General features: G+C 27.2%; 1 protein-coding gene across 4 annotated transcripts in view; it reads right to left on the minus strand.

Annotated features, from left to right (window-relative positions):
- Nucleotides 1–4,696: 4,696 nt before the first annotated feature.
- The window catches only part of LOC103580517 (rap1 GTPase-activating protein 1), a 90,092-nt gene continuing 77,173 nt past the window's right edge, over nt 4,697–17,615 (minus strand). For 3 of the 4 annotated variants that reach the window (XM_008562291.2, XM_008562290.2, XM_008562292.2), the window contains 6 exons: nt 9,547–9,729; nt 9,118–9,356; nt 8,314–8,592; nt 8,015–8,180; nt 6,998–7,873; nt 4,698–5,579 (listed from right to left, as the gene is read on the minus strand). In XM_008562291.2, coding sequence (XP_008560513.1) covers nt 5,418–5,579; nt 6,998–7,873; nt 8,015–8,180; nt 8,314–8,592; nt 9,118–9,356; nt 9,547–9,729 — 1,905 coding nt within the window. In that variant the 3' untranslated portion in view covers nt 4,698–5,417. Of the gene's footprint in view, nt 5,580–6,997; nt 7,874–8,014; nt 8,181–8,313; nt 8,593–9,117; nt 9,357–9,546; nt 9,730–17,615 lie in introns of all 4 variants that reach the window. The other variant, XM_008562289.2, reaches the window with a different exon arrangement.

Consider the following 17,615-nt stretch of genomic DNA (forward strand, 5'->3'; position numbering starts at 1 on the left):
CTAATTAGTCTAGAATGTTCTGGATTGTTCTAAAAATTTCGAGACACGTTTGGAATTCTCCGAATAACTTTTAGTTGATTTTAATCAATTAAAAATAATTCGAATTTGTCACGAATGTTCTGAATTATTCTAAAAATGTCAAAACACATTTGTAATATTCAAATTCACATTCAGTTGATTTAAATCAATTAAATGTGATTCGAATTTGTTTTGAATTTTCTGGATTAGTTTATAAATTTCTAGAATGATCTGGAAAATTCAAAAATATTGTTAAATCTTCAAATTCATTCGAAAATTATTCCAATCGGTTTATAATGTTCCTGGATTGTTCCAAAAATTTCGAAAATCATTTGGAAAGCTCCAAATTATACTTAGTTGTTTAAATCTTATAAAAATGATTCTAATTTGTTTAGTGTTTTGGATTTTTCGAGAAACTCGATAACATTCTGTAAAATTCTGATATCTATGTAAATGTTTTAAATTAGTTCAAAATTATTTTATCAGTCTAGAACGCTCTGGATTGTTTCAAAAATTTTGAAACACTATGAAAAATTCTACAATATATTCAAACGTTGTTAATTACACGAATATAATCCGAACAACCCGATCGGAAAATATTCTAAGCCGATAAGAATTAATTTCAAGTGATGATCGACATTCAAATATTCTAGAATTTATCAAATTGTTTTCGAAATTTTTAGAACAGTCCAGCAAATTAAATACATAAATAAGTCACTACCAAAAAAAAGTGCCATCTAGCAGCCAGAATAGAAGGTAGATTTTACAAAAATTTTCCGCACCTCCCTGACTTTTTGCTACCTCACGCTTAGTATAAAACGAATGTGGCCTTTGTTCACTTTTACTACGGTTGCAGCCAATTTTTGAACATCAGTTTTTCAATCCGAGATTCTTAATCCACGATTCAAATATTGTTAGTATACTTATACATTTACACTGTAAAAAATCACCGGGGTAAATCCAAGCGGTGTACAGCTTGGAGCATTAATATCTGGTTACATTATTTCTCACTCGTAGTCAATCTAATGAAATGTATGGTAAGCGCTTGAAAAATAATGTTGGTTACACTGGAGCGCAAGTAAAACGTGAACTTGGCATATTTGGGATGTTGTTAATTAGGATGGCTAGTAGTGGAAGAATTTGACAGTTTTAGGTAAATAAATAAATATAAACAGTGGAAGAGGTTATCTTTAATGTGAATTAATTCGAATCAATAAAATTGTCGGATTTTATTTCATTAACATGTCGAACTTTGTTATTGATAATTCATTTAATTAATAATTAAGTTTTAAAATAAATTATAATTTTATAAATTATTAATTTATTGAGGATTTGTTTGAACATATTCCTTCACAATGTCTAACATGTCCAGATTCACTTAAGCATCTATCAATGTGAGCATTTAATGAGAAATAAATTTCATGAGAAATAAATCCAGGGTAATATGGAGCATATGATTCATTAAATGCTCACATTGATAGATGATTAAGTGAATCTGGTCATGTTAGACATTGTGAAGGAATATGTTGGAAACAAATCCTAAATAAATTAATAATTTATAAAATTATAATTTATTTTAAAACTTAAATATTATTAATTGAATTACCTATAAAAAAGTTTGACAAGTTAATGAAATAAAATCCGGCAATCTTATTGATTCGAATTAATTCACATTAACGATAACCTCTTCCACTGTTTATATTTATTTGTTTACCTAAAACGGCCAAATTCTTCCACTACTAGCCATCTTAATTAACATCACAAATATGCCAAGTTCATGTTTTACTTGCGCTCCAGTGTAACCAACATTATTTTTCAAGCGCTTACCATACATTTCAATAGATTGACTACAAGTGAGAAATAATGTGACCAGGCATTAATGCTCTAAGCTGTAGGTGTTAAAATAGGCGCTGTTAAATTTCAACACCAAAAGCGATGTGAAAATAACGCCGCCACCGCTGTAGATATTCTTTACCAGTGTTAAAATTTTTTACTTTGTGAATATTTTTACTTACTCGATCACTATACTTGTTAATGAATTATATTTTTTATTAATTTTCACAAAGAACTGACATTTATTGTGTGTTTATAATCTTTAAAGTTAATGCTCCAAGCGGACGCAGTTTACCCCACTTTTACACCGATATTACTCCGTTTTTACACCGGTTTTACTTTTCTTTCACACCGGTTACCCCGCTTGAAACACCGGTATTTTTAACACCGGTGAATTACATCTCCTACACCGGTGCAATTTCATTTTTACATCGGATGGAGTTAAAATAAGTCCATTTTAACACCGCTCTTTTTACAGTGTATAGGGGCTTTTACCTTATTGGAAAAAAATAAATGCCGCTACATTTCTAGACAGCAAAAATGTCTCCTATTGCTTTTAGATCATGATGAATTGATTAGGAGTAATTAATTTTTTAAACTTGTCATAGCATTATTTTTTTAAAAATTTTTAAAAATTCATATCTTAAGAACCTCTGGAGATTAAGAGCTAAAAATTTACAGTGATTTGATATGGAATAACCCATATATCGTAACGAAAGTGAAATTGATTTATAAACATTTGAATATCTAGAAAACAAATGCCTTCTTCTCTTATTTTATAGAAACGCGACTAAACTAGAGTCAATCAGTCATGTATTGACAACTAAACAGTACATATCTGTTTCTCAATAAACTATATTTCTTTGTCTTTCTTTTATCGCTGTCATTATGATGTTATTATTTATAATTTGAGTGTGTTAGTATTGGAATATAAGTGGTAATAATTTATAAGTTACCAGTTATTACAATTTGGTGTCAGAAGTGTTCGTGAGCCTACGTGTATGTGGTGTACATATAAAAATAAATGAAAAAAAAAAAAAATACTATGAAGGATAAGGCAAATTATCATCAATGATAGTTCGGAAATGATCGAAGATGCTCATGTTCTATTGTACGACTCCATTCAGACCACTCCAATGTGTCAATATATATATACATAAACTTTTGAACCAATGGCATTTTTGGAACTTACTCTACTAATTATGATAGATGATAAAAAAAATTCTTTCAAAAATTCACCCATAGGACAATTGAAATCTACTAAAAATTTTAATTCAATGAAAAAAAAATAGTTTTAAATACTAGACTATTTATGTACTTGCTCTATTTTTTTTATTTAATACAGATACGGACATAAAAATAGGTTTTTATTTTGGATGACAATAGGTACAATGGAAAAAAATTATTTAGAAACTAAAATATCTATTATAAATGTATACATATATGGTCTAATATACGATTATTTACAAAGATATAATTTATTTATATTTTTGTATCTATATTTTTTTTTCTTATTATATATAAACATATTTTCCTTTGCAGTCATTCTTATGATAAAATATTATAGATTTGTTTGATTTTGAAAGGCCAACAATCACGATATAATGGTAAACAGTTTAAAAACTATTATCTAGTCCATGTTATTATTTTAGTTTCGTCTTTACGAATAGAACAAGGCAAGCCTTGCTGGTAATTATTTGTACATGTAAACTAATTTTTCTACACTATTAAAAAATAATATAGTTATTTTTTACTTGATTATCTAATACGAAACCCTGTTTGAAAATATACTTTGAAAAAAGTTTGTAAAACTTTATTTTTTTTTTTTTTTATAATTTTATTATTTAAATTTTTGCCACCAGACCAGTGATTTAATGTATTTATACAAGTGAAAAAATATGACAGGTGTACTTTTCGATTCATGTAAATAAATTTATATACTTATAATTTTTAATATCTTCTTATTTTTAGGCAGTGGTATAATTTAATATATTTTAAATTGCTAAATACATTTATTAAAAACAGAATGACATAAAATTTAACAAAAATAAAAAAAAAAAAACATATATGTATATATATAAATAAAATTATTTATTTAAGTTGTGCAACATATACATTTTTTTACCTTCCTGATTAAAAACTCCGATTGAATCTGATTGAAAAATTCCAATCGGAATTAAGCGGAAATTTCTGTTTGACTTTCAATCGGTTTCACTCAGTTTCAATCGGAAAAATGATGGATAAAATATTATTATTTTTCGATCGAATCCGATTGAAATTCAATTAGATAGTTAGAGCGCGCCCGAAAAATTCTGATTGAATGTTTGAATTCGATAGAATCTGATAGAAATCCGATTAAGTTTTAATCGTATTTTTTAATCAGGGCATTACTGTGCGATTTAATTTTCAAATAAAATAATTAATACAGGATAAAATGATTAAAAGATGATTGGTTAAGGTAGTTATGGAAAAAATAAAATATAAAATAATTAAATGATAAATTTTCTTTATCTGTTAAACTTTGGTATTTGTAATGCGTCAGAATAAGTCGATAAAGCATTATAATAAAACTACTTTCATATTAAATCTCTTGACATAAAAATAAAAATAATACAATAGTTATTTCTTTACACTTGTCATCAATAATATCAATAATAAACGTGTGTTATCTGGATGTTTATAAAAGTAAAAAAAAAAAATTAAGTGTATAATACTAACGAAATAAATATTTGAATAATATACTTATAAATAGATTACAAAAGCAAATAACTTATCAATCGATTAAGCTTCAAAGCTTAAATACATTCAAATTTGGTTTAAAGCTTAAATACCTATTATATAAAATTAAATCTTTGAAAATTTTAAGCCTTTTTATAACTTATTCATTTACTTTTCTTATAAATATTATATTTTTTTTTTTCTATCAAAAAAAAACATTTTTTTGACAATTAAAATAATTAAAATTTTAAAAGGCATTTTAAATTACATTGAATTGACTAAAATTTTAGCAATTTAAATATTGCAAGATACAAGAGACACCCGAGGTAAGTCAAGTAATATTATCAACAGGTATTAGAATATGTTTTAATAACTAAATACTCTAAGGCGCACTACGTATTCGTTATATATCAATATAATCATTTATTTTTATTTTTTTTTACTTTCATATATTCTACTCTATCTCAAAATTGTTAAATTTCAACTAAAATTTCTATACTTAAACTTATGTCAGATTCAGTTAATTTTTTTTTCTTTTTCTTATTTAATACATTGACTAACACAAGGGTGTAGATTTATCTTAACGCTTATAGCAATAAATAATATGATAAATATTTTTTCTTTTGTTTAAAAATATCAATTATTTTTTTATATTCTCTTAATTTTTTTATACTACTTACTAACCATCTCCGAATATCTTGGAGATCATGCAAATACTTTAATTCTATTACGTAATAGCAATAATATTAGTTATTAAATTACGATAATAGAAGTAATACAAATAATAATAAAACTCTAAACAATGATATATTTATTGTTAAATGAAAATGTTAATTTGATAAAATAATTTAAACTGTAGATGACGGTTGATTATTGCTATCCAATGGAATACTAGTTGAACATTCTTTGAGCATTGCTCTGAGTCGTAAAATTTCTTTGGATGCAGTCGCTAAGTCTGACTGTAATTGCATTTCTTTTTCACGAAGTCGTTTAATATCTCGTTGGCATGTCTAGAAATAATAAATTTTTAAATATATTAATCAAATAGATCATTGAAATTTTTATAAAAATCGATTGAGGTAAAAGACCCATTCCCCGCCCACTTTTTATTACTGTGAGATTAAACCATTCAGTATAAATTGATAAAGGAAATTAAAAATCATTTTTTTTTTTTTTTTTTTTTTTAGTTTTAAATATTAGAATAAAATTTTAATTTAAATAATAATCTTTTAAAATAAAGGCCGTTGAGTGGACCCATAGTCACTCACTAAAAGTTGTGATGCTGATGGCCTTTTACTCGCTCAAAGACAATATCAATTGAACCATCATAAGTTTATTCATTCATTTGTTTATTTATTTATAGCTTTCTGCAATTTACAAGATTTTTTAATTTTCAATCTCGTTATCACAGTGCAAATAATAATAAAAAAAAAAAGAAATAACAAATAATAATACAGTTTAATTATTCTTAATTACTGGACTTAGTTTTCACTTTATTTTCCTATTTCTACTTGAATTTACTTTTTGAAAGAATTTAGAAACCCACCAAAAAAAATTTACCGATTTTGAGTAGTTGTTGACTAATTTAAAAATTCTATTTCTGGGACCGTTTTGTATAAATGACTTATTGGAGTTTAGAACTTCTAAAAGTCTATTTTTCTTTAGATTCTTATTCCGGATACTGAACTTGATATCTGACAAAATTTCTGGAGAATCGATCAAATTATTTACTGCCTTGAAAAAGAAGTCATTTGGAGAACTTTTAAAATATATAAGAATTATTAAAAAATTTAATCTAATTAACGTTAATTCTCAGCCCCTACTTTTGAAAAATATTCATTGACTTTTAACTGCCATAGCGATTTTCAAATTTTATTGAACTGAAAAAAAGATGATTGTCACCGAGATATAGATTTTTAAAAAAAATTACCTACATTTTGTTCTTAATGAGGAGTCAAACGAAATTTGGTAAATAAATTTTAGCCTAAAAAATTCTGATTGTAATATGACATGAAGATTTTACTGAAATTTACTTTCCAAATTTCGTTTGATAACAATTGTAAGTAATTTTTTTTTAAATCTATATCAGCGACATTTCAATTAAGTTATTATTTTTTCAATTAATGCTTCAATTTTTTTTTTTTTTAATTAATTAATAAAATTTGAATACCGATATGGCAATTGAGAATCATTAAATACTTTTAAAAGGTAGGGGTATTGTTTGAGAATGGCCGACTGACCGGGATTTTGAAAATAGTCAATTAATTTAAATTTATAATAAATTTTACAAATAATTATTTATCAATCATTATTTTTTTTTTTTTTATATAAAAAATATAAAAACGCATTAGTGAGTTACAGTGAACGGTCAATGGTACTGATCGGGTTCAGGGTTTTTTTACCTTAATAATTATTAATAAAATCTTACCACATTTTGTCTCAACAAGTCCAGCTTGTCACATTTCAACCTAGTGACTTCTTGTCTTAAATTTTCCATTTCATTAGTGCCATTTTTATTATTATTAGTATTATTGTTGTTGTTATTAGTCTTGGTGGTTTCATGAGTTTCAGCAGAACTCATTGACTCTAATCCAGTATCACTATCGGGATAAACAACTTGATCAAGTTCTAATTCGCTATTTAATGAACTGTCATCACTTTCAGAAACGATTCTGTGAGTTATCTCTGGTTTTTCAGATCTGTCATCACGTTTCCGTATATTCTCATGAGTAAGACGTGGAAATGTTATTGTCGGACTTTTTTCAATTGTTGAAATATTTTCGTTATTTATTCCGGATGTCAATTGTAAGGTATTTGACTCTCGTCTATCAATTTCATCCTGTTGCAAAGTTGTCAGGCTACTACTGTCTTGATTGTCAGTATTAGACAAACTACTGTCCTGACTTCCTAAGCTCGGACTTACACGATCTGAATCCCTCCTCAAAGTTAAATCAGGAGATCCCAATGGACTAGAAAGCTCAGTTGCACGTTTCCCACCAATCTTTGATGTTGATTGTCGATTGCTTGGTGGACTTGGTTCAGACTGGCCCTTTTTAGCTAATTGCTGAGGTACACTTTCAGTTGAAGCATTTCTTACTCGTGATATTAATGCTTTACGCACTGTATCAATAAATCTAGAACCACTTCCACTACTTCCAGAGGTTGGTGCATCACTTGTTGTTGGACTAACTGGACAAGTACCTGACCCAGATAAACCGGGACCAGATCCAGCTCCCAAAAATTCACTAGTTTTTGTTTGAAGCTCATCAACCAAAGATTCCAAAAGTGCTGACCGTGTTCTTAACTGAAAATGTAATAAGTTAATGGTATTATTTATCCACTGCTATTTTATTTAAATGGAATGAAAAATATAATAGGTATGAGGTAATATTGTAGTTGCGTGTAATGTTTAAAAAGAATCTTGAATTTTAGTACGGCCGCTCACCTCTAATTTCGCAAACTTTTCTGCCTTATAAGCTGCGTTCTCTGCATTTACGAGTTTTGTAAGCAAAAACTCTTTAAACTCAACGCCTCGAAGGAAGACCGCAGGCGTTGGCAATGCTGGTCCGAACCATGGTACGTCGTCTCGTGCTGTAATGCTCACTTTGTATCTAAACAAATTAAAGAAAATTTTCTTTAACCTCTCTATTGCAGCTACATTTGTTTGGTTTCTTCACAAGATTCATATTTATTTCTTTTTCTTTTTTCCGCTAATCTTCTTAAATCATCATAAAAGATAAATACCTCGTGTTAGGTGTACATGGGTCGATGACTTGAACAACAATGAAGGCATGAAGAAAATGGCTAGCAATCATATCGGGACTAAAAGGCGTTGGTTCCTCTTGGAATATTATTGCTACGATATCATTGCCAATGTGTCTTTTACGCTGAAGTTGTTGAGCATCACCAGGACTGTAGGGAAGCATTGAAGCAACATGAAAAAGTACTTCACGACCTCGAAATACTTCATAAACTGCCGAATCCCCTGTTTGACCATGTCTTGTATCCAATCCTCCACGATATCTGAAATTAATTATTATTGTTAATTATCCATCACTCTAATAAATAAAAAGAGTTGGCAAATTCAAACTGCACAACTCACTTACTCATAAAAAATAATAATAATAATAATAATAATAAAAATGCAGCAAAATTTTTTTCATAACAAAAAGGATTTAAAAAGTGTAAAAAAAAAAAAAAATAGATCGATCGATTGTACATTTCTCAAGTTATTATATTTACCAACATCCGTACATATTGACAGAAATTACAGATTTTTTACACAATTTTTTTTTTCTTCTTTTTTCAATCATTAATATTAAAAAATTGACTTGAAATTGCGTTCGTTTTATTCATTAATAAACTATCTTTTAAATGATACGAATTTTTTTATAGTTCAGAATATTTGAATAAGTGTAAATATGATTTTTACGTAAGCAAATTAGTTGGGACCGAGTAAGCGTTAGTATACCAAATCTCACTGCTTCACAATTGAGTTGTGCGAAAAATAAATAAAATAAATTTTTCTACTATTAAAGTATAATTTACCCTTTATGATCTTTTAGATCAATTTTTTGTCCAAGTAAATCTAAAAATTCTTGGAATGCTGGTGTTATTTGACGATTACCAAATAGTTGCTCTTCCGTAACTTGTCCAGCCCTCTGATGTAATACACCAAATTTAAATCTGCTTACTAATGCATGTTCGTCATATCGAGCAATTAAAGTTCCAGCTCCGGAACATACTATTGGCATTAGTGTACTGACATTGAGACATTCATTTATCGCCTGTAAAATTAAAAATAACTTTTTATCAACTTTTATTGTGTGTGCATTTTATTATGCAATTATGACGTCATTTTCCTCTTCCGTAAGCATATTAATGGTTATTACGTCTTGATAACAAACATAAATATGCGTATAAAATAATGACCGCGTTAGAAAAATCAAAGAAAAAAAAATATGAAAATATATTTACCTTAACCATTTTAGCAGGAGATGGATTAGGTTCTAAATTAATTGATGGTACCAGTTCGTGAGTCGAACCAGATCTAATACGAAGTAATACTCTCCAATGTTCTTGCCCAGCAACGGTTTCTGACTTCATTGATACTAAAATTGGACCATTTTCTGAATCTCTACCAACAAGATTTACATGCTCCTGCACAAAAAAAACATAAATATATATTTATATTTACAGACTTACTACACATTAATTTAACGATATTGTTTTATAATTTACTTTAATGTATTATGAAAATAATATTCTTTATAGAAATTAATTTGTTAGATAAAAAAAGCCATTCGGCATCCGAAATGGAAATAGATTTCTTATTATTTGTTTATTTATTTTCAAATTTTAAAATAAGATTGAATTAAAAAGAAGTTTTTTTCGACATTTTTTATATATTTCAAGGTCAAAATCTTTAAAAGATATAATAAATGAAATGAAATTAGTTATAACCCCTTGAATTAAGATGTTAAGATTTAAAAAGTGTTACGCGGCAATAAACTTTATCAAAGCAGTCCGACAAATTTAGGGAAAATTAAAAGAACAAATGCAACAACTAAATTTCAATGAATACATAGGTAATTTTGGTTTAAAAAAAGGTTATTATAAAAGTATAGTAGTGAAAATTAAAGCTCGTTTGATAAGCTACAACATACAATTAACGAAATTAGACTATTATCTATTACTCTAAAGTTATTGAACGCTAAATTGGAAAAAAAAGTTTCTATTTTTTAAAAAGTTTTGTAATTCATCAAAATATTAGAAAAAATGATTATCTTTTTAGATTCAGAAGTCATTTGATGATAAATCAACCGAAGTCGATTTTTTCGAGAAATCTAAACTTTCTGTCCGATTTCGTTCATCTTCGAACCGAACCGAGCCTTTTAACTAAAGAATATCTTTAAGAAGTTTCATTAAAATCGATGTAAAATTGTGGTCATTATCGTGGTAGAACGGCGCGTGTATTACATATATAAATTTTTTAACCAATGGTATTTTTGTAATCTACTCAACTAAGCCATACAGAAAATGGTAAAAGTTTAGGAAATTCGCATCATGAGAATAAATATAATAGTTCGAATTCTATGATACCTACTAAAAAATGAGACAAAAAATGTTCAATTCTTCAAATAAATAAAATAATAAAAATCGTTGAGTATTTTTTTTCATTTAAATAAAAATATGTATTTAAAATAGTCATCATGACTATCAAGAAAGTCTAAAAGTAGAATAATGAGGCATTATAGAAATAATAAGTAATTGCAAAGAGAAAGAAACTGTATAACTTAGTGAATATATAAGCTGGATACTTCATCATCGGTCCGTGTAACCCCGATATAATATTATTGTACTGAGCGTACCTGTGGAATATTGTTGACAATAGGCACGCACATTGCATGCATGCACGCACAACAAGCGCAAAACTTGGTCGTTATACATACTGCATAGTTTATAAATGCACTGTACTATTTATAACATAAATATGTATTATATAGTGACGGGACTGACACAAAACTATGATACTACTTCCGGAGAAATAAAAAGTCAAATGATAAATAATACATAATCTCTTTAAATTATGCATAATTTAAAGAGATTATGTGTTATTTATCATTTGACTTTTTATTAGATTAATAAATTTAATACATGTATAAAATGTATTAATCTAATGGGACATTATTATCATTTTATTTTAGAAATATAACTATAAAAAAAAATATCAATTCAATTATTATGAAAATACAATTATTATTATATGGAAATGATTTCATAAAAATGACAAACAAAAATCTCAGGCCCTACGAGTTTGTGTATTTTCGATCAGAATCTACAAGATTTTTCCGCAGTAAGGTTATCTTAATATTGTAAAATTTAATCACGATAAAGAGAATTTATTTATTTATTTAATTATTCCATCGGCTCTGAAGCATGAGTCCCCTAAGGGTCATAACATACAAAAAGTGACATTTAGTATAGAATATTATTATTATTAGAAAGAATGTATAACACATCAATAACGATTATTTTATTGTTTGTTTTTATTTAATATTCCTGGTACTGAATTTTTTATTTCTAAAAGATCAAATGTAAGTAAGCAATTTGAGTCCTTTCAAAATAATTATTGCAGTACAGTATAAGTCAAAATCGATAGATATTCGTTCTACATGTCACGAGTTAATGGATCTTGTTATTTATGGTACAATAGAAAATAAAAAAAAAATATGAAGAATAATAATACATGTGTTTTATATTAATAACGTGACTAATATTTCATGAAGAGTGATCGATTATAATTAATCAGTAATAGTATGACGATAAATTTAAAATACTTTTATCAATGTTCTATTGTTTGATACCTACCCGAAGAAAATGAGTCTCGAATATGTTATAATATTTAATATAGTTTAGTAAAAAATATTAATGCGAATCAATAATTGAATTATTTTTATTATTTATTACCAAATTTTATAGTTAAAATCACAAAATGCTAATTAATACCATATGTTTGTCTGAAAAATTTCTATAATTATTAATAAACGTTAAGAAATACATTCCATTTTACTATTACTATCGGCACGAGTTACTATTGGTATAGTAATTTCTGTAAATCAAAAGAAGAGCGTAGTATTAAGTATTATAGAGCAACTAAAAATTACTAAACGGTTTGTAATTTTTCCAAAGCAGATCGATAAAGTTAACAATTGATAAAAATAGTATATACGAATATATATTAGAAGTTCAGAAACTTTCGTTCAAAGGAGACATCAGATCGGCAGATTGAAGACAGGATTCGCACGTGGTAGATCAGGGTTCGAATCTTCCTCAAGTCAATTTTAAATATTAAAATTGCAACCAACACTAATGCACACGTCCCATAAATAATAACAATAAAAACTTTAAAAACTAATAACATTTTAATTTTATTTAATTCTATTATAATAAAGTAAAATTCATTATATTGGATAGTGAATTTCACTAAACATATAGTCAAGTGCCCTAATGCGGTTTATATTAATTTGCATACCCAATTGTAAAAATTTCTAAGTATAAATAAAATTTAAGTTGCCACAATTTACCGTAATTTGCGGTAGATTACCGCAATCTGCTGTATTTTACAGTAATTATTCCGAATGCCGTAAATTATGGTACTTTACGGTTATTTACGGTAAACTACGGGAATTTACCGTAATTCGGATCTGCTAGGGAAGATGGCACAAATTACACAATTTCAATAGCGTTTTGGGCTTACAAAATAAACTTAGTGATTTTAACTGATATTCATAAGTAAAATTTCTTATATTTGTTCTCCGTGATACAGTATATAAAATATTTCGAAAAAATAAAACCCTACTTTCCATCGATTGATGAGAAAATTTAAAATAGTAAAAAATTATAAGTTAAGGTGATAATTAATTGAATTTAATATAACTTTCGGCGCGCGCGCGAAAAGGTGCATTCTATTTCTTCTATAGCTATATTGTATACTTCTCAAGCTATAGTGTTTGTCTCTATATTGCGCTATCACAATATCCTTCCACCTCACGATCGATTTCGAAACTTTGCATCTAGAATTACACTACATACAATAGAAAGCCTCAGGCCAATTTAAAGTGTCACACACACTCTGGTGAGGTATCCAGACAGCTAAGAGTACATGGCATTTTGGCTTTGTTCCAATTTGTATTTTAAACATCCTGTCCCGATAGGACATCGATTATTGACTTTATATAAAAAAATAAATTAAAAAATAAACATTTTAAAAAAACGTTTAACGACAATGAAAATTCATACCAAGTTTTTATTGCTTCTCAAGAATAAAAAAAAATATCATTTATCTTATAAAATAAAAAATTATTTTAATTTCATTACAGAAATTATGGCCGTTATTCATTATATACGAGGGTAAAAGTATTTCAACGAAAAAGTGTTATTATTTAAAACATCCTGTAAAATATGAGATTTTGTCGTAAAGCAGACGACTAAAAATATAAGGGGACAGTCTGGATAAATTGATAGCTGACATAAATAAAAATTAAATTATTACATTACGAAACTGTGCATATTGGTATTATGGGCATTAACATACACACAGAGAATTTTATAGTGAAAATTACCCAAAAACTTTAGGATACGGTGGCACAACTCGATATTTCTGAGAATTATACTATGTTTAAATAATTTTATTAAAATATACTCTAAAAGATGACTATTTTTACTATACCGCATAGTAATATTTCTGATTTATCAAAAAATGTATTACTTTATTTTAATTTACCATTGAAAATAACTAAGAAAACTAAGTGCAATAGAAAATTTAAAAATCCTAACTTCTTTGATACTTTGTACTACACAGCATAGTAATTTAATCAAAAATCTTTTAATTTCGAGTTCGTTCGGAAATATTTGGCTCTTTCTGTTCATTATAGTACTGACAGGTTGCAATTAATTACGCGGCATATAAAGGCGTTAGCGAACATCTCTACGTATTTATAATATGGGCATGTTCAGAAACACACTCTGGAAGAGAAAATATTCAAATCCTGCGTTCAGAAATATCCTCTAGTCGAATTCGAGGTGCGATTTAACATTACAAAGGTACTAATTACACCTTGATAGGTAATTCTTCACCTCCAGAGTATAATTCTGAACACGCCCTATATGTTGTGAATTTTTTTTCGTATTATAACTATATAGATATATATTTGAATGCTTATGAGATTTTGGAAAAGTGATTTAACATTGATTTATTGAAGTTAATAAATTATAATTTATTTTAAAAAATTAATATGCTTATATTTTGTTGTTACTATAAGTGACTGTATGTATGTTGCGCTATCGAATGCATTTAACCCATTTTTTCAGCTTTCTTTTAATTATAATTTTATTTAATTCATTACTTTTATTGTATTTTATACGAATATTTTACAACGTATTCTAATTTGACATAATCAATTACGATATAGCTGGTAAAAATTTCTAGAATGAAATTTAATCTATTGCCTTGTTAAAATTACAATGCACATTGTAAATTCTGTTCGATCTATTTGAAAAATTTTTATGTTATCGGTCATTTTTACCATAATTCCATACTGTCCTCTTGCCACTATTATCATAGTAGTTTTCCTATAAATTTTTTATGTAAAAAAATACCGCAAAATTCTCTGAGTATACTTTGAATTTTATTTATTTATTTATATGTATATATATTATTTATAAATATTATTGTTTGTTTGTATGTATTTCCTGATAGAATATACAACGTGCCCTGACCTCATGGTATTTTGTAGTTCTGAAGAGATTGATATGGTTTTCTACAAATATTTTTAACATGAATATTCTAATTACGATCGAAACAATACTGAATACAATAATGAATAGCATCGATTAATGGATTAAAAAATCTGAACCATCAAACAATCATAAATTTTACTTATTTGAACTCTGAATTACTTTGAATTATCGCTTTATAAATTTATTGAAATACTTGCCGAAGTTTGTTAATAGAAAGTTCGGCTTATTGCTCTGAGCATATTCATTTACTATATACATTTTCTTATTTGTTTCTCTGCTATGAACTCTGTTCGAAAACAATTTAATCCATAAAGATATACGTGCTTGAAGCAAGAAGCCGAATTTGCAATAAGTTAGCTTTGATTTGCTTTTTAGATATTGATTGTTTGATGTTTGTCAATTTTATTAAGTACACAAAATAATTTTCTTATTAATCAATATGAGTTATTATTAATAGATTGCGTCAGTTTTCAATTTCCAATTATCTTCATTTAGAGATATCACTATAAATTTATGTTTTATGAGCCAAAACTGTACACTTAGAGAATTTTGCGGAATTTTTTTACATAAAAAATTTATAGGAAAATTACTATGATAATAGTAGCATAAGGGCAGTATGAATTATGGTAAAAATTACCAATGACATATAAATTTTTCAAATACGTTGAACAGAATTATGTACCTGAAAATTGAAACGTTTTTCGTGCAACGAAAGTGAAAAAATTCATGTAATTTGACTACTTGAGGGCGACTCAAGGAATAGTTCCAGAGGTTGGGGGTGACCTAAGATTTTCGGCTGACATACCAGTATCTATAAGCGAAACATTTCAGAAATCTAGTTATTCAGTAGATTTTTTTACTTTCCAATTTTTTTTTCCGTTGCGCGAAAAACGTTCCAATGTTCGGAAATAGTCAAAAAACAAATTCTAGTTCGAACCTCAAAATACTACGTGAGGTATTTAAGGGACAAGTTGGACTTTGGAGATTGAGAACTGTGTGGAAAGTAATTCCAGTTTAGGCCTCAATGTTGTAGTTACATGCGATTTTACGTAATTGAGGGCTAAACTGGTATAAAAAAAATTTTGCGGGGACCTCAAAATCTTCATAATATAAAGAGATTTACTGCTCCAGATTTAGGCCTCAATTTCTCAAGTGACGTAACCTATTTAGGTATAATAAATACTTTAGACCGAGAATCTCAAAAAAATTGATCCAAAAATAAATAATTAATTACAAATTTTCAGAAAAATTACCGGAACCTCTATAAAGTATAACAAATGAAAATGAATATTTATTTATATTTATATCCATCCAAAAAAAATATATTCTCCATTATTTAGGAAGTTTAAAAAAAATTTTTTTTTGAGACCTACTAAAAGTTTGTCCAGGAATATATAAAAACGAATAATAATAATAATAATAATAATAATAATAATAATAATAATAATAATAACAATAATAATAAATTAATGAATTTATTTTATTTGACATATAAATTTTTGTAAGTACTCAGATTTTTTTCAACTCGAAAATTTTCCAAGTCTAGAAAACGATAATTAATTTTTTGAGGATTTTGAGAGCTTCGTTAGAGTTTAAAACCGATGATGAGTTTGCATTTAGACCTCATAATTCTCACTGAGGATTTAGAGTGCCAATATCAAAGGCAAATAAAAGATCAAAGAAATTGAATTTTTCGAGATCCAAACTAGAATTTGTTTTTTGACTCGGGAACGTACAGAACTTACATATACAATTAAATTTTATTTTAGAAATTGTTACCAGCTGCATCGTAAATGATTATGCAAAATTAGAATATTTAAAAAATATTCGTAAATAATACAATAAAAGTAATAAATTAAAAAAAATTATGATTAAAAGAAAGCTAAAGAAATGGGTTAGATTCATTCAATAGCTTAACATCCATACAATCAATTATATAATTTTTACTATTCTTAGCGGATCTATCCGTAATTCGGATCTGCTAAGGATGAAATTATCTGCGTGTACTGAACAACTTTGTAAAGTAAATTCATTTATTCTCTCATAGCGTTCATTCTTAATACTTAATATTTGATGTTACATGATATTATTTAAATCATTATTCTGAACTAATTATCGTCTTATAATAAAATGATGTGAGTTTTTATAGATACTTTTAATATATTGAAAAAACATTAATTATAGGTTCGTAAAAGATGAAAGCAACACAATGAAGAATAAAATTATCGCTTTGACTATAAGAACAAAACGCGTATAAAACAACCAACTAAATGGTAGAAATTGAGATTGAAAAAGAAGAGAAAATAAAAAGATAGAAATAAAACTATTAAGATAAGAAAAATAATAAATACAAGTTGAGCTCTTGAAATGTAAAGGCACTTAGATTTTCAGAAAATTTATACTAGAATGGAAGCTACTTGACTCGATGAAAAGAATTGTAATGAAAATGAAAATATATCAATGCATGAAGAAAAATACTGAAAGAGGTAAAATTTATTTGTATAATAAGCGAAGGGATATGAGTTAGTACATGTATAAAGCGTATAAAGTAAAAGGAAGCTAGCATTTCCACGTAGGCTTTCCTTTGCTGGAGAATATTCGAGACATAAATACGTAAGCTACGTAAGGTATATTAGTAGTACAGGAAGGGACGATGTGAAGAACGGCTAATACCAAGAGTACCAAGAGAAGGGAGCTTCAAACAGACTATGAGAAACTTCCCACTCCCACGCCTAGAATATTCT

This window comes from Microplitis demolitor, chromosome 7, assembly GCF_026212275.2.
Source record: "Microplitis demolitor isolate Queensland-Clemson2020A chromosome 7, iyMicDemo2.1a, whole genome shotgun sequence".
NCBI lineage: Eukaryota > Metazoa > Arthropoda > Insecta > Hymenoptera > Braconidae > Microplitis > Microplitis demolitor.